Source organism: Corvus cornix, chromosome Z, assembly GCF_000738735.6.
Source record: "Corvus cornix cornix isolate S_Up_H32 chromosome Z, ASM73873v5, whole genome shotgun sequence".
NCBI lineage: Eukaryota > Metazoa > Chordata > Aves > Passeriformes > Corvidae > Corvus > Corvus cornix.
Window position 1 is genome coordinate 4,155,792 of NC_046357.1, and position 27,512 is coordinate 4,183,303.

The 27,512-nt window shown below is 35.2% G+C and overlaps 1 protein-coding gene across 7 annotated transcripts in view; it reads right to left on the reverse strand.

The window, feature by feature from the left end:
* IPO11 (importin 11) overlaps nt 1-27,512 on the reverse strand; it is an 82,325-nt gene that overhangs the window by 27,154 nt on the left and 27,659 nt on the right. For all 7 annotated transcript variants that reach the window (XM_039567144.1, XM_039567148.1, XM_039567147.1 and 4 more), the window contains 17 exons: nt 27,108-27,260; nt 26,800-26,843; nt 25,808-25,898; nt 24,312-24,359; nt 23,630-23,735; nt 19,669-19,795; nt 17,939-17,972; nt 17,741-17,781; nt 16,563-16,679; nt 15,068-15,181; nt 13,764-13,879; nt 12,204-12,280; nt 7,199-7,278; nt 6,522-6,602; nt 4,073-4,168; nt 2,464-2,577; nt 1,459-1,580 (listed from right to left, as the gene is read on the reverse strand). In XM_039567144.1, the coding sequence (XP_039423078.1) occupies nt 1,459-1,580; nt 2,464-2,577; nt 4,073-4,168; nt 6,522-6,602; nt 7,199-7,278; nt 12,204-12,280; nt 13,764-13,879; nt 15,068-15,181; nt 16,563-16,679; nt 17,741-17,781; nt 17,939-17,972; nt 19,669-19,795; nt 23,630-23,735; nt 24,312-24,359; nt 25,808-25,898; nt 26,800-26,843; nt 27,108-27,260 (1,561 nt within the window). The remainder of the gene's footprint in view (nt 1-1,458; nt 1,581-2,463; nt 2,578-4,072; nt 4,169-6,521; nt 6,603-7,198; nt 7,279-12,203; nt 12,281-13,763; nt 13,880-15,067; nt 15,182-16,562; nt 16,680-17,740; nt 17,782-17,938; nt 17,973-19,668; nt 19,796-23,629; nt 23,736-24,311; nt 24,360-25,807; nt 25,899-26,799; nt 26,844-27,107; nt 27,261-27,512) is intronic.

The window sequence follows — 27,512 nt, forward strand, 5'->3', positions numbered from 1 at the left end:
AGCAAAACCAGAGTGACTCACATTGTTCTAGTAAAAGAAACAATCAATTGGCAGAATCCATTTCACACACTCTGTCTGAAGGTAGGTTTGGCAGTCTATCAATTGTATAAGTGAAATTTTCATAGCTTTGACATAAATATGTCCACTAAAGAGAGGCTTTTTATTTAAGAAGCAGCTTTCTTAAATGATTTGAGTAACTGGAAAATAAAGCTGTCATTTGCAGAAGGTTTTATGATGTTAAGGACTGCCAGAAATAATTGGCTTTTACAGCAGGAAATCTGGAGCAGCTGAAGGTAGTCCAAAACAACATGGTTATCTAAAGGAATTTCTTTTTTTCCTTCCTCTTTAAAAGAAACTTCACAGGAAGACAGATATAGTTCAGCACCTTAAATTTTAGCTAACACCTCTTTAAACACATTTCAAATATACTTATAGACAACATAATACTGTTACATTTACTGGGAAAAGCCTCTCATAAAGCAACTGCTTGGTTCACCTTTAGCTAGGTGGTTACCCTGATTATCTACCTGACAAAAAAAGGGAAAATTTCTGTGCATATAAAAAGCAATGAAGTCTCTAAGTTACACGTAAGTGTTCCTTCATTTTTTTTAGATAGTGACTACATAGTCTACAGGTTTGACAGCTATTACATATTCTACAGATACTAACATAGCTTTTAGGATTTGGGAGCAATATCTAAATTCCCAACAGACAACACTTAAAGATTGCTCAGGAAACCCAGCAGACTAAAGGTAAACTCATGCAGTTTTGTCTTCCTGAATGTCAAACAGTTAAAAATAATCTAAAGGTAACTATGGACTGAACTCTCACTTAAACATGTGTTATACATGAATTCTAGTAATGACAACTTACAAGTCAGTGTATTCAGCATTTGCATTTAAAACTTTCCTTTTCTATGTACATCCAGCAATGATGATGGCTACTGAAAGGACAACAGTAACATCTGCTTGCTAAAAAATCTACAGTGCAAAAACTGTTTCACAGCAACTGTTCCTTTTAACGTCATGAAGGGGAAAACCAGGATCAAAGTTCAGATCACCCACAACAGGAAAGAAAACTGAACATTGTTCCCTGGAAGGGACACCAAAATACTAACATGCCAACTAAAGCAACTACTTAATCACAGATGAGAGAAGCAGATAGTTCAGAGTTAATGAGAATCGACAATAAATCTGCAGTGCTAGTTCCTCACTTTTACTAAATGACATTTCCTATAAAATAGAAGAAAGGTTACTATAATGCTATGAAACCAAATAAGAAGATAATATAATGTAATATGGAAATTCCATCTTTTTAAGTTTCTCTCGGAGGGAAAGAAAAAAGAATAAATAGAACTACTCATATTGGAATACTTAGCTGCAGAATTGTGAAATACTTTAAAAACCATACCAAGGGCCTTTGAAGCATTCTTATTTAAGGCATTGTACATTTGCTTACCTATTCAATGATGGCAGAAGAGAAAGCAATGCTAAAGCAGAAAGTTTTCTTCTTTCTGGCTGAGTGATGTTATCCATCCGATCAACCCACATTTCAATCATGTTACCAAGAATTTGGTCCACCTGCAACAGGAAGCACAACGTTCCTTTTCAGTTACGAGTACATGAGCATGTTTAGGAAATAATTTATTTTAATTTTTCTACCAATTGAATACATTATTTAGTCTTGGAAAGACACTATACAGTTGTATATCTGACAGAAGTAGCAAGTGACAGGTACTTTTTAAATTTTCTATGACAATGCTTCCAGGCGCTGAACCCTCCATACCATTAGTTGTAACCTAGATGTTTGAACTGCATTTCATTTATGGAGAGGGAACTAATTCAGGACAGTGAATTATTCAGTTTTCCCCTAACAGTCTCATACAAAGCACATGGACTTATTCTGTTTTACTTACACAGTGACAAGTTTAAAAAGAAAAAAAAAAAGACTTGTCATTATCTGTTTGAAAACTGTATTATACCCCAGAAAAGAAAATTATTAAAATTTCACTTAAAGACATAATGCAACACTTGTAGCAAAAGAACCTCAGTAACTTCAGCAGGGAAACTGTAGTACAATTAACCTGATACTCTAGAAACTTAAGGGAGAATGATTAGACCATTCTCCACCCTGCAAGACCCATCAAGATGGCACAGGGAAAGAAATTCTCACCCTACAATTGCATGTGAACTAAGGGGGTTTACACTGTGCGATGCAACAGGAAGAGAATTTAGGGACTATATAAAAATTTTAACGGGATGTTTTAAGTAATTACAGGAACATGTAAAAGTTGTTACAGGGTGTTCAGGGAAAAGAGAACAGGAAGGGGAAGAGCCCCTTTTCAAGGAGCTTGGATAATCGAGGCAAAAGTTTCTTCAGGTCAAAAGAAGGCAAAACTTCCCTATGTAATACAGCTGAAATACTGAGATAGAAAAAACCCAAAAGGATAAAAAAGGACCTTACCTCCTGACCCAATTCACATGCCATCTGGCTCAAAAGTAATGAAAAAAACCTTGCATTTTGTAGTAGAACTCTACCCATGATCCCCAAATAAGTAGACATCACCACTGGGTATCTCTGAAACAAAAATGAACCAAAACAAAAGTTGCTTAGTTTAACTAAAAGAAAGTATTTGACACACAGTGCAGCAATACATGGAAAATACTTGTATGCAGCCCTTATGTCTTTTACTGTATTTTAAATTATAAATTGCAATTTAAGAGCCTCTAGGAACAGAAAACTGAGTGAGCAATCTTTACAGAGTTCTCAGTTCTTACAATATCAAAACCATGGCAATTTCAAAGTAGATTTTGTCCAAACAGTCAAGAATACTTGCAAGCTGATTTCACTTTAAATTTTAAAACATGTATCTTAAGGAAATAACAGTTTATACTGTTAAAAAATTACTTTTGAAGTTGATTATTTCAGTAACATTAAGAACAATTAGTATTACTGAAGTCATTACTTTTTCCAGATAGAAACTATAATACATTTGCCAATAACTAATCTGTAGGTGTCTTAAAAATAACTGGATACAGTAATAAGTTCATTAGTTTATTATATTTGGTTATTACTTTTAAAAGAAGCTATAGATTTTTTCATATTAAATTCAGCCCATAAGAATATAACTGTATTTTGTAGAATAGCCTACTTAAAAAACAAAATGCCAACATCTACCTGAAAATGCTAACCCAAATTAATACATTTTGAATAAGGTATAGTGAATTTATTAGTCTTAAATCAGAAGACATTTTAATAATCCACTCACTATCTTTGTGCTTTGTACAGCAAAAAGTACTTTGCTACATAGTATTACTTGGCTAAAGTTTGGAAATCTTATTTAACTCAATAATTGGAACCACATATTGATATTTGAAAGTCTTCAACTGGAAAAAAACAAAGGTTTTGATCAAAGAAGCCAAAAAACATGAAGAATTCCACCCACTCATTCCTGCTAGAACTGAAAGGTTCAACACAGTTAAAGCATATTGGATTTTACTCAGTTTCATCCAACATGGAAGTTTGTTAAATACACAGAGAGAAAAGGGAGAAGTTAAGACATCTAAGCCAGCAAAATCTTAAAACCTCTATTTCACACAAAGCATTCTCACATCCTTCAGCTCTTCATATTAGATATGCCAATTAGGAATAGAAGGTCAAGTTGATCCTCTCCTGGTCCAGTTTGTTTTTCTCTGGTCCAGGTACACTTAAAAAGGAATAGTATGTATCTTTTAAAAAAACACAACAAAAAACTCCAACACCTAGTAAGGATTAAACTAGGCATAGAGTTACAGCCCTTAAAAGTGTTAATAGTGAAGGAACGACAGAACAGCAGAATAAAATTTGTGCTGTTTTATTAAAATAAACACTACATGACAAAACAAGTGACAGGTATGTTGGTTTTTATCTTGTGCTACTGTGTTACTTTGGCAGACTTTTAAAATAGATGTCAAAAATCTATCAGATGCTCTTAAGAGAAAATGCAACATCAGTATGAAAAGACTGGGCCAGATAATGGAAGGAAATGTCATTTTCAAAAGGACAAGTAGAGAGTAGTTAAAGCAACTCTTACCTCCCCATCTATAATCCCCCTGAATACTGATGGCAGAAGGGGTTGAAACATTTGAGGACCCAACACAGGGTTGACTTTTAAGACATTTTCTACAACCTTAAGAACAAAAGAAAAGTAGACAATTAGTAAAGTACATTCATAAATGTTAACTGAAGCTTTAAAACTATGTGTACTGGTATATACATATATAGGATGTTTACTGTTAAATACCAGCAAACCCCAGATTTCTGAAACTATATTCTAGTATTCTGCAAACCTGATCTGCATAAACACACATGGTGAAAGCTGACATGCCAATAAAACCCATCTAGCCAAGCACCCCACAAGCCTCCCCACAGCCCAGGCAAAGTTGATGAGATGGTTTGGAAGAAGGGACCTTGTTCATGCTCCAGGAAAAGCAGCAGACTGAGGTGGTTGACAGGGCAAAGTACCAGCAGTTCAGGGCTTACTTCCATAGCTTTGTCTTGTCGCTTTTCTGAGAAACCACTGGTTAGGACCTACCAGCTCTTTGCAGGTGTGCTCTCAGAGGTGCTATTCTGTGTACCCTGCTCTGGTTCCCAATGTATAAACTCTTTACTCTTTGTTTTTCAGCTCCTTTCCCCCACCATGTGCTGTTCCCTGAAATAACTTGTTTCCTGCCTTCTTCAGTTTTCCTTTTGCCCAGATGTTTGCGCTCTCCCCTCGTACCAAGATGGAGATGGGAAGAGGCTGTGAGAATAATGGGCTGAGAGCTGCTCACTCCTACTTCCAGGAAAAGACAGAGACCACACATGTATAAAAACACTGATGTATTTATAAAGCACATAAAGGTGTCATAAAGGTACCTCACTCAAATATTCTTAGTCTCCATTGACTTCCACCTCAGAGGAATTTCCACAAAGACCTACTCTTCTGTGCTCTTGTCCAATCTCTCCTAAATATTTTTTCTCCTTCTTGAACCTTGTTTCTACTAGTTTAATTTAATTTAATTTCTATTTTTTGCCTTGAGAAAGGTGTTAAGCAGTTGACCCTTTTCAGTGCCTCTCAATTTTGTAGACCTTTAATATGCAGAGGTATAAAAGAAGCTTACTATGTACAGAGGTAAACGTAACTTTTCCCCGACTCATCTTTCTGGGTACAGGAAGTTTTGGCCAACTCATTTGTTCCTTGCACAGTCTTTTCAAACCTTTTATTGTCTGTGTCAGATAATTAGCAAACCAAGTCACATCGGGCCCCAGCAATCTTGCAATAAATAGTCTTATCAGTCCAAATTAGTATTTTTAAACTTTATTAATTTATTTACTGTTCTAATGCCTACTTTCAATCCAGCTAAAGCTGTTTGTAGGAAACTATTACAGAAAACACCCCTGGGTGTTTCTGTTCCCAATGCTTATCTTAGATAATTTTTTTGTTTGTTTAACAAATCAGCATAGTGAAGCCTGACAAAACTTTTGCTTTTTCTAAATAGATTTACAAGGATTACAGCTCACTTATCCCTCTGGAATCAAGAGGGCATACTAGGAAATTGTTCAGTTTACTAGACAAATCTTGCAGTTAATGCAAGACCACACTGAGACCCAAGTGAATGAATAAATGATTCTGTATTAGCAGCATAATTCCATTTTAGAAATCTGATTAAAAGCTGCTGCATAAAACATTTGCCCAGCTATAGACTTTAAATAATACCATTGATAGCCTGGAACTGACATTTTAAGTTTCAGAACTAGAGTCCTTACGCTCCTCACAACAGTAACTACAAACAGGGAAGGCTATCAACTTCACCAGCTGTTTTCTGTCCTGGATTCTGCAAGCAGCTGTGTGACCCACCAAAGAGACAGGTGGGATCCTATTTATATCCTTCATTGCATTTACAATTAATTGAATTCCAGTCCAAGTTTTCATAAGCAACACAGAGCCCCCTGTTAGTGTAACCACTGGAAATGTAAGTAGTAGTAGTACACTATAGCTACTACTCAAGTTATCTTTCAATGTATATTCCAACTTTTTTTCCTGAAATTCTTCAAAAGACACATTCAAAGTACTGTTATTAATATTTCAAAAGCTTATGAGTTCCACAACACCATCAGAAGGCTACATGAAAATATAACTTTGAAAAACCTTGAGCAACTCCATTTAAGCAGTTCTGGCTACTCTAACAGCAACTTATGCCAAAGGCAAACAAAACAAAGACTGTTTGCACTCTGTGTCAGGTACAAATGCAAGTATGGGACGCAAAGGAATTTCATGGAGACCACATACACACAGCATTCAGTAAAGATTGGAAAAGTTTGCTCTATATTCACTAGGTCTCTACACACATGCACAGACTTTAATAAATAGTTAAACCACCACTGACTCCAATGTCAAGTTCTGCTAAATGCATTGGTTTCCTCTACATGCTCTACATTCTACTTGAAAATATTACATGTACAGAGCTGAGTATCTGGATATTATTTTCATTATACTCCACCTTTAAAACTTGAACTTGACCTTCAGTAGTTATGTCCTTCAAAAGCTCACAAAATGACCGGCATAAGTCAGCAGCATACATCTGAAATAAAACGAAAAAGAAGGTATTATGCCAAGCATTTTATATATTTGTATGTATTTAAAAACTCAATTCCTTATAGTTTACATATGTCCAAAGACCCAGTTTCTCTTCAAAGATTGTATCTGCTAAAATTTTCATCATTCCTAAACTAATTAAAATCTAATCTAAGCATTTTGTTGAGTTTTTAACATTGCAGGACTTTTAAACAATCAATCTCAAAGACTTTTCTAATGAAGAAGGTGTGACAACAAGGCATAATATCTCTAGTTCAACTCTCGCTAGAATCTATACTCATAATTTTAATCTGGTAGGATAATTAGAGTAACTGTTATTACCCAACACAGGACCTTTTCAGATACCAAACTACTAAATCAATCTGCAAAGCATTAATTCTAAATAATAGTATTTCTCAAATCTGATTTGAGCGTCCACTGTGCACCATAAAGAGCTAACATTAGAACACTGTATTTGTATACCCATAAATGAATAAGACTATAAATGTTTGTGTGTATGGTTTGTTCCAAGATGAGAGAAAAACCAGTTTGCCAGTAAGGAACTGAGGTGGTAATATGAATCTTTATATAATGGTAACATACCTGCAAAAATTCAGATGATGAAAGGAAAATATAAGCATTGATGATCTTAAAGCAATTTTTGAGGTTTTCTGAACTCAGCTCTGGAAAAAACAGAAATCACAATTCAGAACGTGATCACCAAACTGAAGTATAACCAAGATGATTTGCTTCTAAAAGTATTTCTCCTCTCACAGCTTATAGTGCCAGATGCCAACAAGTAGAAAAAAGATCTTAGATCCAGCGCCAATCAGGTTCCCTCTTCCTGCAGAGACAGTTACAGAAGTGGGATGACAACAGCTCTCGTGCTCAAATGGAGGCACAAGAAATCCTATGACCTCAAAAGCCAATGATAATTAAAAACAAAAAGCAAACAAACGAAAGTCAGGTTTTGGATGTAATACCGGGGGTAAGAAGACATTAAAGACAGAATAAATGAAACACATACTTTAGAGACTTGCGATTACTGATAAATGATCTCTCTTACATTGAGTCAGTAAATGCTGAGCAGAAAAAATGAAATAAAGATTGCAGTTCTCCTTGTCTGACCCAGATGCCACATCAAATGGCACTGAGCTGACAAACACTGAGCTGTGGGGCATAGCTCCGTTATTTCAGTGATGAGAGCATCCCCATCTCAGAGACACATACACACAGAAGATGATGTACAGTAGCAGCTTGAAGAGAGAAAAAAAGATATATCCTCAGGCACTACCTGTAAGACTGTTTAAGAAAAAAAAACAATCACTCTGAAACATGTATAAGCAGAAGTCACAGCAAAACGAAAAATTTCAAAAGTTTCACATGGATATTGATACTAGTGCAGAAAGTCCATATTGTCTAAAAACAAGGCAAAAGAGACCAAAAAACATCAAAGGGATAAATTTTCTTAAAACCAGTTTGGGAGACAAACTACTCTTGGTAAAGGAAGTGGACCTCAGCTCCATCATCTTTAAAATATCTAATAAAATCATCATGGTGAGGAAACAGGAAAACTCTTTTATATGAATTTTAAATAAAATACCTTTACCAGATGGAATCAGTGTCTGGCTAAGACTTCGTATGTTTCCCGTGGCTTAGATGAAAGCAGCCTGTATGAAAGTGTGGCTTACACCTAGTGATATTTATATATAAAAACTTCTACCATAAAAAGTATCAGATAACAGAATACCATGAGCATGGCTGCTTTTCCATTATAACATCTGTAAAGTTCTGGGGAGGTTCAGCAGATTTTCTTTTTTTCCCCACCCATTAGGTAGAACATTCTATGTTCTACCTAACAAAAAGAACATTAACTAATGTTCTTCCATTTGACATGGCCGTAGGACAGCTTTGCGTTCATGAGTACATTCATATGTCAGTACTCAGACAGGTCACTTCTTGTTATTATTTATTTTGAGTATTTATGTCTCTTGACTTGAAAAGATATCACCTATCAATCCAATACGCTCATCAAAAGATTCCAATATATCTATGAGTTTAGCTTTAGTAGCATATTAGAGTTACACACTGCGTTCTCCTTAGAGGTCTGCATTTGTGGTTTTTTCTTTACTGCACACAACCATATTTGAAGTTTCAGACGCTGAAGCAAGTAGACCAGTTGTAAATAAGTGGTCATAAAAACATGAAGTACTACTAAGTTTTCCATTACTTTCTGTTCTGTGATTCTGTGATAACTGATGAAAGGTAATAAAGTATGTGTAGCAAAAATTGTACTTCAGGTCAAAAGGAAAAAACAGGTATGACAGATGCAATGGAAATGACAGAACTTCTCTCACTCATCTGTAGCTCAATGTTTACCAAAATTTTCTGGAAAGATCTCATGTTCAACTAACTACATTTAAAAAGTTAATTATACATCAATTCTCTTGCCAGGTTTTTTGGATCAGAGGAGTTAGTCCAGTTCCAGTAATCTGGTTTTTGCCAGTACCTTTAAAAATACAGCCCATGCACATTAAACCTGATGCTTCTTGGAACAGGTATGTCTAGATTTCGACAATATTCTCAACCTGAAATTGTATCAGATTCAGCTGCCATTTTCAGCAGCCTCAGTGCAGAAATGCTTCTCCATTCCACATTATTCAATACATTGCAAGATGTGTATTAAAGAGACTCTGCAACCCCTCTGTAGGGCAATTACATTTCAACAGAATTTAAACAGTAGCAGCAGTGCTGAACTGAAAATCAAGTATGACAATTATGCTGTGAATAATGATTGTACATCAGTGATAGCACCATAATCTTTGAAGGTCGGTCACTTATGCAAGTGAAATCAAGCCTTCATATCAAATGCAACATTCTGCTCCTGAAGGCAAATCTAACTGATCTGTATAACTCCTCTGACATCCACTTCCAACAGCAGTAGTACCCTGAAATGCGTACAAAATGATGTTTTCATAAGGACAATTATATCTGGAAAGGAAAAACTACATATTATTTTCAGATTAGTTAAAAAAGGAAAATTAGAAATATTTATATACTTTTTCCCTTTCAGTTCAAAAATCTCACAAATGAATTCTCTCCCTGCCTTCCAGCTCTTCTAGTTCATCCATGTTGAGCTCTGACATTTTTTCTGAATGACTTACATGCTGATGTAGAAGTTAAACATACCAGAAAAATAATTACATTAAGGTCTATTACAGTAATTCCATTCAGTAAAAATAAATTCAGAAAACAAAGGTCAGAAGGTAAACATTCCTTACATTGTATTTTCAAGAACTAGTTTCTGGAGCATCTTGTCTCTACTTCTCCACCCTTCTTCAAAAGACATAAGCATGGTAACTATCTATTTAGAACTTCCCTTCACCTTATGTGTCCTTTGACTTTTACTTTGATGACTACAGACTGAATTGAAAACCAGTCTCTGAGAAATTATCTTTTTTGCCTTATCTCAGACAGTTAAGTCACACAAGACTTTGCAATTTTGACTTCCCTGTTAAAACACCTTGTTCTGACAGCTACATCATCATGCTAAGAAGGACAGGAAGAGTCTGACTTTAAGTGCTGAAGTTTCAGGTGAGTACTGCTACTTGTATACTGGAAAAACTCTGCTATCGGTTTAAGACTGAACAGTTATTTAATTAACTGTGCTAGTTATTTAATTAACTAGCACAGTTGATCATCACTGATCAATATATTTTCTTTTGCAAGATGCCACACCTTTAACTGTACTGTTGCACTTGATTTAAGTGAAGAATCTCTTTTTCAAGCATTGTGAATTAAGTAGCTGCTTGAGGGCAGTATTATACTGGTTTTCTAACTACCATGTTTTAAAATAAGGTTAGCACTAATCCAAAATTCCAGCTCTATTTAAGCATCACAATACCATGGCTGTGTTACGTGGAGGCTGTCTAGTCAGATTCTCCTGATGTCAACAGACAGAATTTGTAGGCGAAGAGCATATCAGAATGGTTTCCACTTCCTGGCAAAATGTGCTGGGAAAAAAATCATTTTGGTCTACAGCAATCAAAATTTTTGACGAACTCAACACTCAGAAAAGAAGTTTCTTAGAAAAATGCTCAGGAAATAAAGCAGTACAGAAGCCCACAGGACGAAATCACTCTGTGATTACACATCAGCTGCTGTGTTTTTGCCACTCACTCCCAACCCTGATAAAAAAACCTTTGACATAAGCATGTTTGAAGGCTTGTCCTAAGGAAAGCCCACCCAGCTTAACTGTACTGCTTACTGTACCAGCATCATACAGCTTTCATTTTTCAGAATAAATAACATTTATTTAAAAACATTGGGTTTTTTTCCCAAAGGAGAGCATCACTATTCTCCAGGATTCACTCATAAATTAAGGAAGTTACTACAAGTATAGAATATTCCTGAATAGCTCCACCTTTCGTTAGCAGAGTATGCCACGGTTGCCATTCCTACTCATCTCTACTCTGAAAAGTATCACATGAGAACTGGGGAGAAAACATCTGTAGCAACAGACACACCACAAATACAGAGTATTTCTGAATTTAACTCAAGCAGATTAGCAGTGTGACAAACTATGAAAATCACAGCCATTCATGCAGTGCATGCTTCCTGTAGCAGATACTACCTCTGACTGACACACAACAGGAAGGCGGAACAGTAGGTGTGTAGTTACAGATGATGGCAACAGTAAGTACTCAGCAGCTACAGAATTTTGGAGGTAGCTCTGGAGTATTTAACTATAAAACCACTACTTAACAGAGCAGTTTTGTCATTAGAGATCCTGTATACAAGGAGAAATAACAGAAGACATCACCTTGCACCTGCCTACCGTGATGTAACTTTCTACTAACCTTTAGTCAGAATAAAATAGTAAGTGCTGAAAACAATTATCAATTTAAAGGCTAACTTCTGTAATTCTATGACCACATTTCCCTAAAAAAATTAACCAGTTTGCTCTATTAGCTTTGCAACCTACAAAAGCACAGCTAAAGATCTAAACACAAACATAGTAACATAATAAAATTAAACTACAGACTTTTTATACTCCTTTTAATTATGAAGCAAAAGCACTTGAAATATCAGTATTTCCTAAGCACTGAATCTTAATTCTCATTATTAAGTTTATATTTTGCCAACAAACCGCTGCTTTTAATTTTAGTGCTTCACCCAAATGTTTATAGACATATTTAGGTAGTTTGAAAACATCCTACATTGTTATTAACTGAATAAGGGAAAAGCTAATAACTTCATATTGGTTGTAAACAGATCAGGCAAGTATCCCATATAATCAATATCAGTAACACTTGGCACATTTGGTGTTAAAGTTCAGAAACTTCTTAAAATACCCTCTGAAATGATAAACTGAAATTTGTCTTATCTTTTGGGTACAGCAGCTCCAATTTATTAAAAAATAGAGAACTGGGTAAGTAGATGATAAATATTAAAAAAGAGGAGAAAGTCAGACAATAGAAACCTGTTCCTGTATTTTTGTTACAATTTTGCAAGCTCCCATAGTACTTGCAGCCACAGGAGCATTGCTTAGTGCATGAACAACAAGCAGCAGGAAAAAACTCTGAAATTTTATTGGTAAAAGACTTACCAAGAAGGGCAGACATATTCTGAAATATTCTCAGGAGTTCTGGTGTAAGACATGGACTATTCTCCAAAGTTACTAACCTACAACCAGATTAAGCCAAATATTTCAGATGATGTACAAGTAACATTGAGCAATCATTTTGACAGATGTAAACATTTTAACTTCCAGAAACCATCTATATTATCAACAACGTGTAACAATTACCAGAAGCATACTTCAAGCAGAGCAATAGTCCTTACAACACGCTCATCAGTATACGCACAGGTCTTGCCAAGGTAGGAAAATAAAGACAACATAAGCTCTGAAATGCAACAGTGAGAATGTCTAAGTAGCCAGCCAAGGAACTCAGAGAAGGTGGGTAGAAAGGTGCAAGGACAACACATGTGTTCTACACCTCAAAGGAGAAGATGTGCTAGACCAGCTCACACTTTTACGGGTTTTTTTATGCCTGAAATGATGCACTGATTACCATACATTGTTTATAACAATTTAAAATTCCTGAGGTTTGAAAACAGTAGTTATAAATTAAGCTTGCATTTAAAGGCACAGCAGCAAATTCCAGTTTTTTTCCTAGATCTTATGGGACTACCATATTTAAAGAATATATCTGGTCATGTGGAATGGCTGTTTTCCTGCTCTTGGCTGAAGAAGCCATTAGAGTCTCAACTGTTTCTGCCAGCTCCATCCAGATTTCTCTGATGCTCTTGGACATCTAAAAATACTCTTCTGCACAGACATCAGAAGAGCAACCTCAAGATCAGTATTACTAAGAATATATAAAGGTTCTGAACTGATACATGTAGAAGGCCCCTATCCTAAATTTTGAGAAGCTCTTGCACTTTAACTTGCTGCCACCAGCATTATAAATTTCAGTTTTGCTGTACATAAGAACATATCATTTGTAGGTTAAGTATTTGTAATTGAAAATCACAATTTAGATCTCATTTGCTACAATTTAGATCAAAGGAATTGCTTACTATTTTAAGACAAACTATGAATTCCAATTCTTCAGAAGTATGTGCTGACTTAGGTCCAGGTAACTGTTCTCCCCTCTTGCAGCATCGGCTGCACCAGAAACAAATAAATCAGGCTCATGGCAAACTGAGGAGACTGTCACTTCTTATTTTATGTTCACTCACCAAATAGTCTGAGATATAGAAGGTAACTTCTACATTTTATCCTTGTACTTTTGACAATTCCTGTAACTAGCTCTGAGATCCATTGGCTCACTGTTCTTCTGAAGTCAAGCACACCAAATTGTTAGTTTAGCACGCACATTATAGTGAATCTAGACTTTTTGTCTTGCTGTTCATTATCACTACAGAATGGTATCTTCAGTATCAACTGCCTGAAAATTAATTATAAAGGAAACACAACTAAAAATAGCTGAGTATATAAATTCCCTAATCTCCTGTCTTCTGAGAAAAGGCGTGATACAGGTGATGTCAAGGTAAGGTAACAAGAATATATCAGTTTTAATATTCAAAGCTTTTGACAATTTTTTCTTCTGGGGATACAAAAATAACTGTTTCAAAACTAGAATCAGATAGAAAACATTCTTACCACAGCTCTAAACCATCTTCCAGAAGATAGACATGTGGAGGCTGAGAAACATCTGTACTCAGTTGGATAACTGGAAGTAGAAAGGGATAAAGATTTTTGCTGTCTGCTCCCAGTCCCTACAAAATAAGTAAGAAATATAAAGTATGTTAAAAACCTTAAATCAAGCATTTCAAAATCAGCATGGAAAAGATCTACAATGCTGTTATATTCACTCGTAAACATGCATTCAAGAAATCAGAGGTTGAACTTGCTTCCATTTCGTACAACAATAAAATAGTCTGTTATTCCTAAGCGTATTTATCAATAGTCTGCAAGAAAAAATGATAAACATACATTCCTAAAAACATTCTCTCTTGGAAGAGTCACAAGTCTAACAAATACCAAGTGACTAAAAGCTGAATGTTTTACAGATCAAGAAAGTAATTACTCTTTGGTTCTTATCATTTACAAAATAGTTTACATATTCTAATAATCAGGAGAAGTGTTTGTTTTTATAGCTACACAAAGATTCACAGACTTATGACACTGATTTAGTTTTTAAATGATCCATGAGACTTCTGAACAATGAAGAGTAAATTGGGAACTACTGCCAATTACTGAACAGCATTACAAAATACTGTAATATTACTGCTTAAGAGAACTGAGGCTAGTGGAATGCTGAATTTGCATAATTCCTGTATTTTGATAATGGAAAATTTTTAATTATTTGATGTTTCTAAGTTGCAGCTTCTCTGTGGATTTATCTACTTACTTAAAGAAACATGCCTTAAAAGAAAAAGATTCTTCTATAAATTTGCCTCATCTTTTTGTGTCTACCTAGACCAAGAGATGAACCTTTAGTAAAAAAATACTGATATTTCAGGCTCCACAGGGGACAGAAACAAGAATTTCCACAATTTGTTTATGGTAAAAACGTGTTTCCTCTTCACTTAAAGTTATGCCACTTTTTAAAGAACCTTTATTTCTCCTTTTGTAATAATATTTGTCATTTCCCATTCATTTTCTCTCCGCTGTTAACCTCTACAATACCATCCTCTTAGGTATTTCCACAATATCAAGACTGCACCCATATTAAGTCTGTTCCTGTACAGACACTGTCCTAGGAGCACTTCTCTTGGTCTCTGCTAGTCCTACTATATCTTCTTTGACATGCAGCAGGGGTTGGAAAGGTTGGGTGGCACAGAATCCGTATTAAAGAGGTAGTGAATAGCATGGATTCTGCAGGCAATATAGCCGCATACTGTTTTATCATCAAGAAAGAACTGTAGCAGATACTAACAACTTTTATGTGACTGATTCTTTACCTGGATGAGATGGATTAGGGTGGTTAGAATGGCACATCGTAGCATATTGTGCTCCTCACTCTGCTTCCAAAGGAGTGGTAAATACTGAACCAAACATCCTACATATGGTCGTATCTAAAGTTCAGAATACAAATTGGTTTCTTAGTTGTGAAACAAGAATAATAATTTATCCCAAGCATAGTTTTTGAAAAATGTAGGAGCTGCTTTTGTCACAGTAGAAATACAGTTTGCTTAAATCTTACTAAAACACCATATTCTTTACTTTGTGACTGAATTAACTTCTGACTACAGAGTACTTTGAAAAGAACATATTACTTATGGTGACATTTGTGCATGGCAATCAAGCTTATGTAGTAAATGGGACACTAAAAATATCTAAAACTTGATACGCAGAGATATTTTCATATTAATACATTCTTCACTTAGACAGGATTCTTAAACAACATCATACTTTAAGACCAGAAACAGTCCCAGTAAAACCAAAAAAAAAAAAAAAAAAAAAAAAAAGCTGAATAACCTCTGAAGTTACCTATCCTTTGAGCAGGATTTAGACTGTGTAACTTCCAGAGATTTGTCCTAGCCTACATTTTTTATTATTATGCTCTTCAGTACTAAAACGTTAATCTATTTGTCTTCTAAAGTATTTAATTAGTAATTAACCTAAACATATTCAAGGGTTCTTTCTCAACTTGTCTTTAATGCTGCTTCTCTAGATGATCTAAACTGCAGGGAAATCTGCCGTCATGCTGACTTTTCCTGCAAGGGACAATTATGAAAGCTTCATCTGGCTCTCAGACAGAACTATTTGTAGAAAGACGAGGATAAGCTCAAAAACATGCATTATCTCTGTCCTTAATACAGTAATACTGGAAAAAAAAAAACAAACCAAACCCACCACAACAAAACCTGAGACAAAAGCAGTCAGCTATTCAGTTTAATTCTGCAAAACTATCTTCAAATTCTTTATGTAAAAGCTGAAGCACATACTTTAACACTAAAGTACTGAATTTTCATAATGTGAATTTGAAACCTATCATGCAGTTAAGGAGAGTGCTGTAGAGGCAACTCTGACCCAGACCAGTACTAACAAGAAATTACAAATTTAACTGTACACTCCACAGGAGTGCAAAGCATTTTTCCCAAAAAACATCTTTTTTAATATGTAAGATAGATTAAAATATTAGTTCAGATATGAGACAATTAAAATAAATCACAAATAAATAAATAAAATTACAAGAAATGCCACAAGATGTGAAAATCCTTCTGTACTCCAAAAGCTGATTCAATACAAAAAATACATAGTAACTTAGGAAAAGTAAGTTAACATTTTACATGAAAGATAAATGAGACTTGAAAAGAGAACCAAGTAATGCCAACAGCGCAGGCATCTCTGACAACAATAACCAGTCTATTAATTGATGACATTTTCCTTCCACATCAAGTTCTCCTCTGTGTTCTTAGGACAAAGCTAAAACTGAAATATATATTTAAATACCTGCATATTGACTCTTTCAATCACACAAGACAGAACATGAAGAACATGCATTTTGGTGTCACACTGTGTTACTTCCTGAAGCAGCTGAAAGAGCAGTGTAAACATGGACTCTAGGTACTAAAAGAAAAATAAAGAAATGCAGATTAGACCGTCAAAAATACAACTGGTGACATGAACTTGTAATTTTCCTGTATCCTTAAAACTCTACGACATCCATAAACTTTGAAAAACACTTACAAAGCATGCAAAATGTTACTCTTTCACTTGGAAAAAAGCACATTAGCCAATCACTGCCTAAGCAAGGCAAAAATATTCAGATATGCTCTTACACAACAGTTCAAACACGATCAGTTTGAACGTATACGACTTTCGTGTTTTGATAAGTGTAAACATGATTTCACAGGTAAAATTGGCTGTCTCTCCAGAAGGAGCACTTTGTTGGAGTCAAAGCAAAGGTACAGTCTTCCAGCTTTTGGGGCAGTAGATAAAAGTTAAATATTGAACTGAAAAAGACATGTTAAAAAAATCCCAGTGTTTACAGTCTACATGCACTCTGCATTTTTGTTTTCTTTGTTCTCAAGCGAGTTGAAATTAACATGGAAGTCATAATAAAATAAGAAAAAACTAAATTTGAGTGATGAAAATAAAACTTTGATCTATTTATCTCTTTTCACTGTTTACTTAATGACAACAGTAATGACCACAGTAAAGAACACAAATACAGGAGAACCAGAAAGTAGCGCCTTTTTAAGGCACTACTTTAACCACACACTTGTATTTAATATTTTTAAGAAGCAGCAGGTTGGAAAGAACTGCATGAAACGGGCATGTGGAAAGCCACAGTGGTGTGGAGATGTGTTTGTTAGATACAGTTTTAATATTTTCTTATCATAAAGAAACTTACTATCTGGCAACACCCAGTATAGAGTACTAAACCCACTGCTATGAAGTTGTAACAGCCATAGTATTAAAATGTTCTGAACTTTGTATCTACACATTAGCAACCTTAACAGCAGCAGTACGAGTATATATTTTGGTCTATGAAGAGTGAACATACAATATAAACATGCACACACATCAATTACTAGACAGTGTAGCTCAAAATGAAACGGGAAAGTATTTTTTCCTGCTTTTCTCTATGGATTTATCAACTCTTCAGAATATATAAATGTTCTTACTGGTAAGAACTGGTCAGTTCTGAACTCAAAGTCATCTACAGGTAAACAAACATTAAGGAAAAATAATACGGATTGCAGATGGATACCAAGACTCAAATGAGCAAAAATATAATGTGAAGAATTTGGTAGTAAGTTTAAAATTGTTTTTCAGTAACTCAGAATTAAGAACTAATCAAACAGCTTTTCAAATAAGGATATTTAACTTCAGCGTCGTAGCTGTCTCAATACGGACCTGAAAGACAAAAGTCAAGAAGCATCATGCATACGTCCATTAAGCATTTTGATTATCCACACAGTATCTGACAATATCAAATCAGCTGATGTTTTTGCAATTGAATCATTCTCTGTGTCCTATCATCCTCTAAGAAATGCAGTTAGTTCATTTTCATTCACTTTTATTTTAGTACCCTTTACATTTTATTTGTCATTGCTAAAGTGGTAGAAATTGAAAAACCTACTCAGGCGAAACCTTCAAGGACAAGAAGTAATTAAACACGAAGATATCTATCTAGACTGTGATAAAACTCTTGCAATAGAGGAGTTTAACTTGGAATTATCTCATGGCTTGCTGTCAACCAAGAAGCACAGAATCAAATAAACTCAGCAAATTACACTGTTCTTCCTGTAGATGCTTAGAAATGCCTTAGAAAGCATTCAGTAAAAACATCTGACACAGAAACACAACCTACTCTGCTACAGCTGTCTGGAATCACAGAAATTATTGTTATGACTGGCAATTACTAACTAATACATACCTACCAAACTAGCAAAGTTTATTTTTTGGGTTTTTTTGTGGGCTGCTAACCCTGTTTGTTCAGAAATAAAAACAAAATAAACAACAGCAAAACCAGCATCTCAACTTCATCTCACCTGTTGGCAAACTGAAGTTGTAGCTTAAAACCACAGACTTGTACTCAAGCAATTTAGCAACCAATGCCTTTTATCATATCCTGCTAGCAAGTAATTTTAACGCCTAAATAACCATAGAATCACAGAATTGTTACAGATGCAAAAGACCTTTAGGATCATCTAGTCCAACTGTCAAACCAGCACCACCATCACTAAACCATGTTCCTAACTGCCATATCCACACATTATTGAAACATTTCCAGGTGAATCCACCTCTTCCAATGCCTGACAACTCTTTCAGCGAAGAAATTTTTCCTAATGTCCAACCTGAACCTCCCTCGATGCAGCTTGAGGCCAATTCTCCTTGTCCTGTCAATGGTTGCCTGGGAGAAGAGACTGACCCCCACCTGGCTAGAGCCTCCTTTCAGGCAGGTGTAGAGCGATAAGGTCTGCCCTGAGCCTCCTTTACTCGAGACAAAACAACCCCAGCTCCCTCACCTGCATCCGCAGCCTGTGGCACTGCCTGGGGTTGTTGTGACCCAAGAGCAGGACCCGGCACTGGGCCTTGTTGAACCTCACACCATCGGCCTCAGCCCATGATCCAGCCTGGCCAGATCCCTCTGCAGAGCCTTCCTGCCCTCCAGCAGTTCAGCACTCCCACCCAGCTTGGTGTAATCTGCAAACTCACTCAATCAATGCTGTATAGTGAAGGGACTAGTCACAGAATAACTCTGTTCTAACTACATAAAGTATCCATTCATTTATAAACTACTGCAAGATATTCAATAATTTTATTCCTACAAAAACAGATTGTTGTTCTCAGAATTCATTTTCCCACCAAAGTCATCACTTGACTGAACATCTTCAGGGCTCATTTAATGTCTTTGACATTACTGTTCAGTATCTCCACAATTAAACATCACCACATCTTCCCAATGGTTAATCTTTTGCAAGACACAACAGACTTTAAGGCATGATGATATGAAATTCTCAATCAAGTTTACACAAAGTAAGGTATTTCTGTTTCATCTGTGATTACAACAAATGTGTAATCCAAAAGATTAGTTATTTATACTTACCACTAAGTCACGGTCTTGAAGCAAGTTACAAATTGCTTCATATAAAACAGGTCTCAAGTCTGATTTGAATTTTACAGAAATCCACTGTCCAATCAGCCATATTACTCGTCGGCGTATTGGTTTATACCTTTAAAAGTAGGAGGAAAAAAAATTGCACCCGTGAACTCATTGCACTAGTTATAATAGAATATTTTGATGAAAAAGATATCCAAGAATCATGATGCAAATATTATTGCCCAAAACAATTAAAAGACTTAGTTTGTCAGGATCAACTTCAGAGCAAAAACCTTTTCCATTAAAATTCTTCACAAGAAGGGCTCAGGAAAAGCCAACTTAGTCTGAAAAAGATAATTTTCATCCTAAATGACTGCATCTTGAATGTCTCCCTAAAGATACAGTTCATTCTGCATACAGCACACCAATTTAAAAAAAATAAAAATAAATGTTAAATTTATTATGGCAATCATGGTATCTACTGCTTTCACTATAGTTCCCAGCAATTCCCTTGACATTCTATTTATGCTCAAAAATTTTAAGTCAGATACAATTTAAAAATGCAAACTTAAGGACTGCACTACAGCAACTGTCAGAGTAGTTCACTTCATCAGTCTAAAACTATTCTAAGAACAGACATTACCTAATCTTGCACTACTGCCATGACAAGGGCACAAATCAAACAGCTTTAGAGTCAATGGAAAGAACAAACCAGAACAACGATTGAGAAAAACATTTCACAGAGCTGCTATTTTTCCCCAATGATCAAATAACTCAGATTTATATGTTTAACTTGCAGATATGTGAAGTTAAGAAAGATGAACCATATTTATAGAATTTTAACTAATATATTGTTACTGTAAATGTATTTTTCATTTGATTCATTTGAATGTCTTGTTAGCCATCAAGATGCCATATAAACTGAAGTTGACATTTCTCTACATTTAGTAAGTATGTTTTATTAAACATTCCCATAACTATGAGACTATAAACAAAGAACATTTTCAGAGAACATGAAAGTTGTGGAAATAGCATATATAAAGCAATTCATTAGACTGGAACACTAATCTAACAAGGAATAACATCCAGGGTTGCTCAATGTTTACTGAGTGGCAGTAAAACATCAATAACGCATGCTGAAGCATGACTTACACAATACATTGCCTCATTAATAAATCCTTTGATTTGTTCAAGAAGCTGTGATGATACAACTTTTTCTACTCTTAGAAGGCCTGTATCTGACACACAAACTCGTAAACATTAGTAAACAGAGTATTAAAAAAACTAAGTGATTTTCTTGAGATTGGAGTTGGACAGTTTTCAAACCACTATCAAATCAAAGTTATAAATGACATGATCTAAGTACATAACTGTCTGCTGACAGCAAAGATTTTCAGGTCTGCTGGTATCTATTGTGTGATCCATACGTCCTACCTGCATCTCTATATTACTTCTCTCTCTGTCTCCATGATAGAGAAAATACAAAATGTTTTTGAGATTTTTTGGGGTAGGTGTGTGTTTGGGTTTTGTCTGGGTTGAGATTTTTTGTTGGGGGGGGTGGTTGTGGGTTTGCTTTTTAATACTTAAGTTTCTAGGAACTCTTCTGCTCATAGGTGCTCATTTTTGAGGTCCTACTTTTTCTACAGTCACTATTTCTGGGAAAAGCTCGCCTCAGAACATTAGCTTTCACAGAAAGAGCACACACTGACTAAACACAGGTCTACCACTAAGCCTGGTGGACCTAAAGCTCACATGGGAAAAGTGACCATATTCCAAAATAAGGCAGTCTGGACTGCATAAGACATTCAAGTCAAAACTATTTTACTTTGTCTCTCAGCAGAAAATGTTGCTTTACAAATGAGTTACCACAAAAAAGAATGTATTCAGTAAACTACTTTCATATTAAGGAAAAGTTTCTCATTAATGAGTACTAAACTAAGGATCACGGCAAGCTATAAATTTGGCAATGCACTGTTTCTAAAAATCTTTTAGAATTTTTTTTATTAATTCCATATTTCTTCTACTGCTGTGGTCATGGTTGATGGGTTTACTATCAACAGGTAATGAAACACTCAGAGAAAACAAAACACTGCAAACTCCACGCTCATTGCTGACAACAGACAGGTTTGTGCTTCCAAACATCAACTAGTTCTTGAACAAGCATGAGTCACCATGGGACATTCTGTGGGACAGCAGGTCATACCCTTCAACCCACTCTATCTGAACTGCATACGTATTCCAAAGCTGCTGGTAAAGCAGCACTCCATTCAAACCACTGCCTCCCCTTATTGCCATGGTGGTCTCCAATGATGAAGCAATTAAAAGCAGTTCAAGCAAAAAGGGCTTCAAAATTCCAGACAATTTCTGCTACAAGCTTCTGCCCCACAGGAATTTCATCCTGGGATATCGCAAATGCCAACCAAATGGTTATACCAGCTCTCTTTCTGAACTGTAATATAACTGTATCAACAACACAAAACTTGTCACAACACAAAGTAAGTTTTACTTATGCCATATGGGTGAATAGCATAAAAATGCCTTAGCCAGCATGTGCTGCAAAGTTCATGGCAGCTTTATTTAGAGACTGCTTCTGGTGGAGCACAACAGCAAATGAACAATCTTATACAAGATCTCCCATTTTTTCCTGCTCTTCTGACATTTAGCTTAACCACTAGAATACTTGGCCACTTGTAAATAGTAAGTGAAATCTTAGTTTAAAAAATAGTTTAATGAGAAAAAGAATAAAAGCATTAGGAGACAGCAGGTAAACAACTGTGGCAATCATTCTTTGACACTAACATAAGGTTATACATCCAAAAGTAAGTAATCAATTTTTTTAGAAGTATACTGTAGTGAAAGGAAGCATTTTAATATTTTAACAGGATCTTCCACTCTACACGAACTCTCTATGTAAATAGAGCATTTGGAAATAAAAGAGCTGACTAGTGACCCATTACAGAAATAATTTACAATTTATAGTAGCTCCTAAGGGTATAAGGAAACAAATTAGTTGATGTTTCACATAAAGATTGTCACTGGTAAGATGAACTGCAAATGTAGAAGAAAAACATAGTTACAGTCTTCAAAGGACATTCGGGTCAGCGCTAATAACTGTGCTGAGAAAAACAGGACATACTTATTTAGAGTCACTGGCTGATTTGAACTTGTCTGATAAGGATCAGCATGCACAATAGTGGTCACTGTCCTTCCCCTGGGGAAAGAGTGAGTTTGAGGAAAAGGGAGGAACAGTGTCTTCCAGATAGCTACAAAGAGCGACAGCTCAGTCTGTACTGAGATGCCAAAAATGATCTTTCAAAGTACCCGATGATATTTGCTAAATAAGAGGTACTCATGTGAAGGCCATCCAAGTGAGGGTGACCTTGGTGAGAAGGAAACACCACAGCAGATGGACTGTAAAAAACTCTTCATGTAGAACAAGCCCGCAATCATTCACTCTTTACAACACAACCCAAATCCTTATTTCCCCTATTTATTGCAGCAAAATTAACAGAACAGAATTACAGAGGGCTTGTATTTAAACTAAAAGAGAAGAACGAATCGCTATTTTATAAAACTACAGTTTTATAGGGACTATTTCCACAGATTTCAGTTGGACTTGCTGCCTAGAGGACTCTAGGGTCTCCGGAGGTCTCATTTCTTTAAATGAGAGAAGGTGGTTATCCTTAGAAGGTTTTGTCAACTCTAATGTATGCAAGAAGACAGACAATGTACTTTTACAGAACCCTGGAAGTATCCACCACACAGTAATTTAAACATGAACTATCAAGAACACTCTTCTGTGACTGTATCAGTTATCTGTATGCATTTCATACCTCTACTCATTTAGTGGATATGTTTCAAGGTTGAGTATTTTTCAACTCAGCAATTATTAGACATTATATCTTATCAGATTTGTATCAACAGTTTGTATTTAAATGATGAAGGCATAACAAACCAAGATGTTTACCTGTCATGAGAAACTTGTAGTTCTGCTAATAGTTGATTTTTAAACCATTGATCAAAATCCACACTATCAAATAGTTCATAAGCAGCCAGTCCAACCGCATTATACACTGGGGAAAAACAATAGTTATGCTTATTGTTTGCTTAAATGTTAATCTTTTAATACTAAATAATCAGATTAATTTAATATTCAAACCACATTTTGGTAACCTGAACATAATAAAGCAAACAAAACTAAAGCATATCTTTCTTTACAAAGTTTTATCAGACCATGGTGAAAAGGAGCTCTGGTGGAAATAGTAGAAGAAAGACACTATAGAAGAAAGGTTAGATTCTTGAAAAGAGCTAGAAGCCAAAAGAACAATAAGGATCTTATTCTATCATCAAGGATGGTTCCATAAGAAACAATTATTATGTTTTGCCATAAGATCTCCTCACTTGTAAAATGGACAGAGCATCTCCATGAAAGCACTGAAAGTCATTTACTTGGCAGAGCAGAAAGAACAGTTCAGTAAAGGACATTGCTTGCTCCAGAAAAAAGCCAAAAAGCAGTGTATTTTTACATACACATTTTCAAAGGTCAAGACCAACATCAATCAGAGGAGAATTCATGCAAATTTTAAGAAGTCAAACACATACACAAAAGTGGCTCTGTTACTTCAAAGATAAAGTAAAATTTAATTTACCAGCATCTTTGATCAGTATAGCATTGGTATTTTCCATGTTGGTAGATCCTACAAGCCAAAGTTAAATAAAAAAGTGTCACTAAAACAAGGAATGCAAGAAACTTGCATTTAAAGCACTTAAATGCTTCAAGAAAGTAAGACACGAATTAAGACTGCTTTCACTGCTTTTATTTCGTTTACAAGTTCAGTCATTTCACTTTTGATACTTTGTTCAGTGAATACACCAAAAGCAAATCTCTGCTTTCCTACCCTATTTTTGACTTACTTCTTTGGAGATGAACATTTTTAATAGCAACATAAACATAAGTCAGAAGCAAGTATTTTAAATGAACAGACTCAAAATCTGTAAATTGCAGACAACTGTCAACCACATAGTACTACATCCAAGAGGGTCCTAGACCTAGTTCCCTTATTTTTTATATAAGCATGCCTATAAGTAAATATTTTCCAAAGTTTTAAGAATTAATGGATTCTTCATATCATCTAGTACTTCAACAGTAAATCTCAATTTGAAGAGCAGAAGAAAGCTGCTATGGGCCCCAGGAGAGTTAAAAAAGTATGGATATACCTTTTATCATGGTAGTATTAACTCATGTAATTTTTGGAAAACAAAACACATTACCTATCAACCCTATGATAAGGAATCTTTTACTACTCCCCATATTACAGCACAACGAGCCATCTCAAAACCTATGTACACAAAGCAATTTATGAAGAGATTCTGTAAACTCAGAAAATCAGTATTTATTTTATTTTGATAAAATTTAATGATCCTTTCTGATAACCTCGAATACAAATTATTGTAAGTCAACTAAGGCACAACTAGGGGAAACAACCTGAGTTGAAATGACAGGGAAAAAAAAAGCCACTCCCACTTATTATCTTTCCTGGCCATTATAAAACTTAGTCTGGGGACAAAGAATCATAAAGTAAAACAAAGAAAATATGAATCATTCCCCAACCTATGAATAATTCAGTCTTCATACAGAAACCCCATGAATTTTTAAAGCAGCTTCTTCAGATTTGGAAAGTCCTCTAGACTCTCCAAAGTGACAGTATAACAAACTTTTTATTTTGAAGTTTTTTCTCCCCCCAAGATTTTGGCAGAGACAAAGCATGAACTGCCTTGCAATATTTGAATAAGAAGTTCCCAACAAAAAACAACCCAAAGAATTCATTCCGCTTGTGGATCACTGTCAAGAAAGTCTGAAACCTCATGAAATTAGAAATGCCACATTTGTGAATCCTCTAAAACATTTATGATGAAAAGCAGAGAGCCTTTAGGACTTTCTCCTCCTAGATACACAATGCATTTCGTTATGGTAAGTTTAGAAGTAATTTTAAAATATTAAGATGTACTTTCAAAAATACAGAGAGAATGCACTATACAATATTAGATATTACAAGGTCAAATTGTTTAATAGTTGACAAGAGTGTGTTATGAATGTAAACAATTCTACATTTTTTATGTCCTTCGTTTTTTTTAAAGAACTTACCTTGTAGACTGTGAACCATTTCCAGAAGAACTGGAGTAAGAGTTTGATTATATTCATGAAAAATATCAATAAAAAGAACTTCTGTGCACGGCTGAAAAATTAAAAGATCTGGTTAGAATCTATTAAAGGCAATTAAAATACATTTTATGCTAAAATTTTCAGTGCTGTATACCTCACACTGAAGGTCTTAATTTAAAACACAATATATTGTAGCAAAATTAGTCCTGTAAGAAATACCACTCTTTCTACAATACATTGTGCTTTAACTCCAGCAAGAGTTTGATGGCTACATCTGTATCAACCAGTTTTGTGGCAGAACAATGAATCTGTGGAGTGAAACAGCTGGTGCTGTGCAGCCAGTGACCACACTGTAGGTGTGTCACAGGTTGTTTTTGTATTGGCTTATTGGCTCTAGGTCAGTGACTTGGACTGAACACCCTTTTACAAGTGGAACATACAAGATGTACCACGCTGGATATTTTAGTTTTAAAATAAAAGTAATCCAGCAGAAAAACCTTGAGATCTCTCTGCAAAGGAAACCACAGCAGTTACAATTGGGAGATACACTACAAGAGCATATTTCTGATCTGAACTGAATTAACTACTATAATAACTAATTAATGAATAAAATTAACTAATAAAGATGCACCTGGAACTTCCTTCACTCATCATGTCTACTGTCTACTAACAAAGTCATAAGTGGTTACATCAGTTACCAGTTTAAAAGAGACAGCTTCTGCTGACTTTAACCAGATGTTACATAATTCAAATGTTGAAGCAAACTCCTTTATCCTCCCTCTTAAAATATGAAGTGCATAGATTCCCGTGTATTTCAGCAAGTTTGAACACTGATAAAAGAATGAAGTTAAACTTGACTAAATCTAAAGAAACTTAAGGATTTTTTTGAAAAATATTACCCATCTGGGTTACAAGACTATCAAGAATTGCATTCAGGAATGTTTAATCGGTTTCTTTCAAACTGAAACACTTACTCTGAGACTGTACTTCCAAGAATCTCCTCCAGTCTCCTCTACAGCTATTATTTCACAAAGGGAAAAAAAAAAGTATTATTTCAACTAAGGCTCAAACAAAGTTTAGCATTTGGATATGAGGATATCATAGACTACTGAGAAATCTCTTGTTATGAAAAGAATGTCTAGCGGGAATATTTGTCCATGTAAGACTGCAGGAAATAAAATGGCCAATATTGCAGCAGGCAATTTGTAGAGACCATGTGGATATGAAGCACATATACAAATATCTAATTAAACTACAACCAACTGTATAGCATGTTTCTTACTGAAGCTTTCTGGATCCTCTTCCCACATGGTCAATTCTTCCTTTGTCAGCAGGAAATAGTGAGTGACTAGTCTCCTACATATTTCCATTAATGTCGGGTATGTGAAAAAAGCTGTCTTTATCTTATGTGCTTCAAGAGTTTCAGGACTGCTGTCTGAAATAAAACATGAAGATTTCAGATTACAATTAAGTGGCTTAATGATCAAAGACTAATCAAGTAAAATTAAAAAGAAATCAATAAATAAAAAATTTCTATCCTCTGAGGAAAAACAAAAAAAGTGTATTTTCATGGCAGATTTTAACTGACTTTCAGGTGGTAAGCAGGTTTTTAAGCAAGTTATCTATTCTGACACATACCAGTATGTTTATGAAACTTTTTTTCAAATTCATAAAGAGAATGCTAATT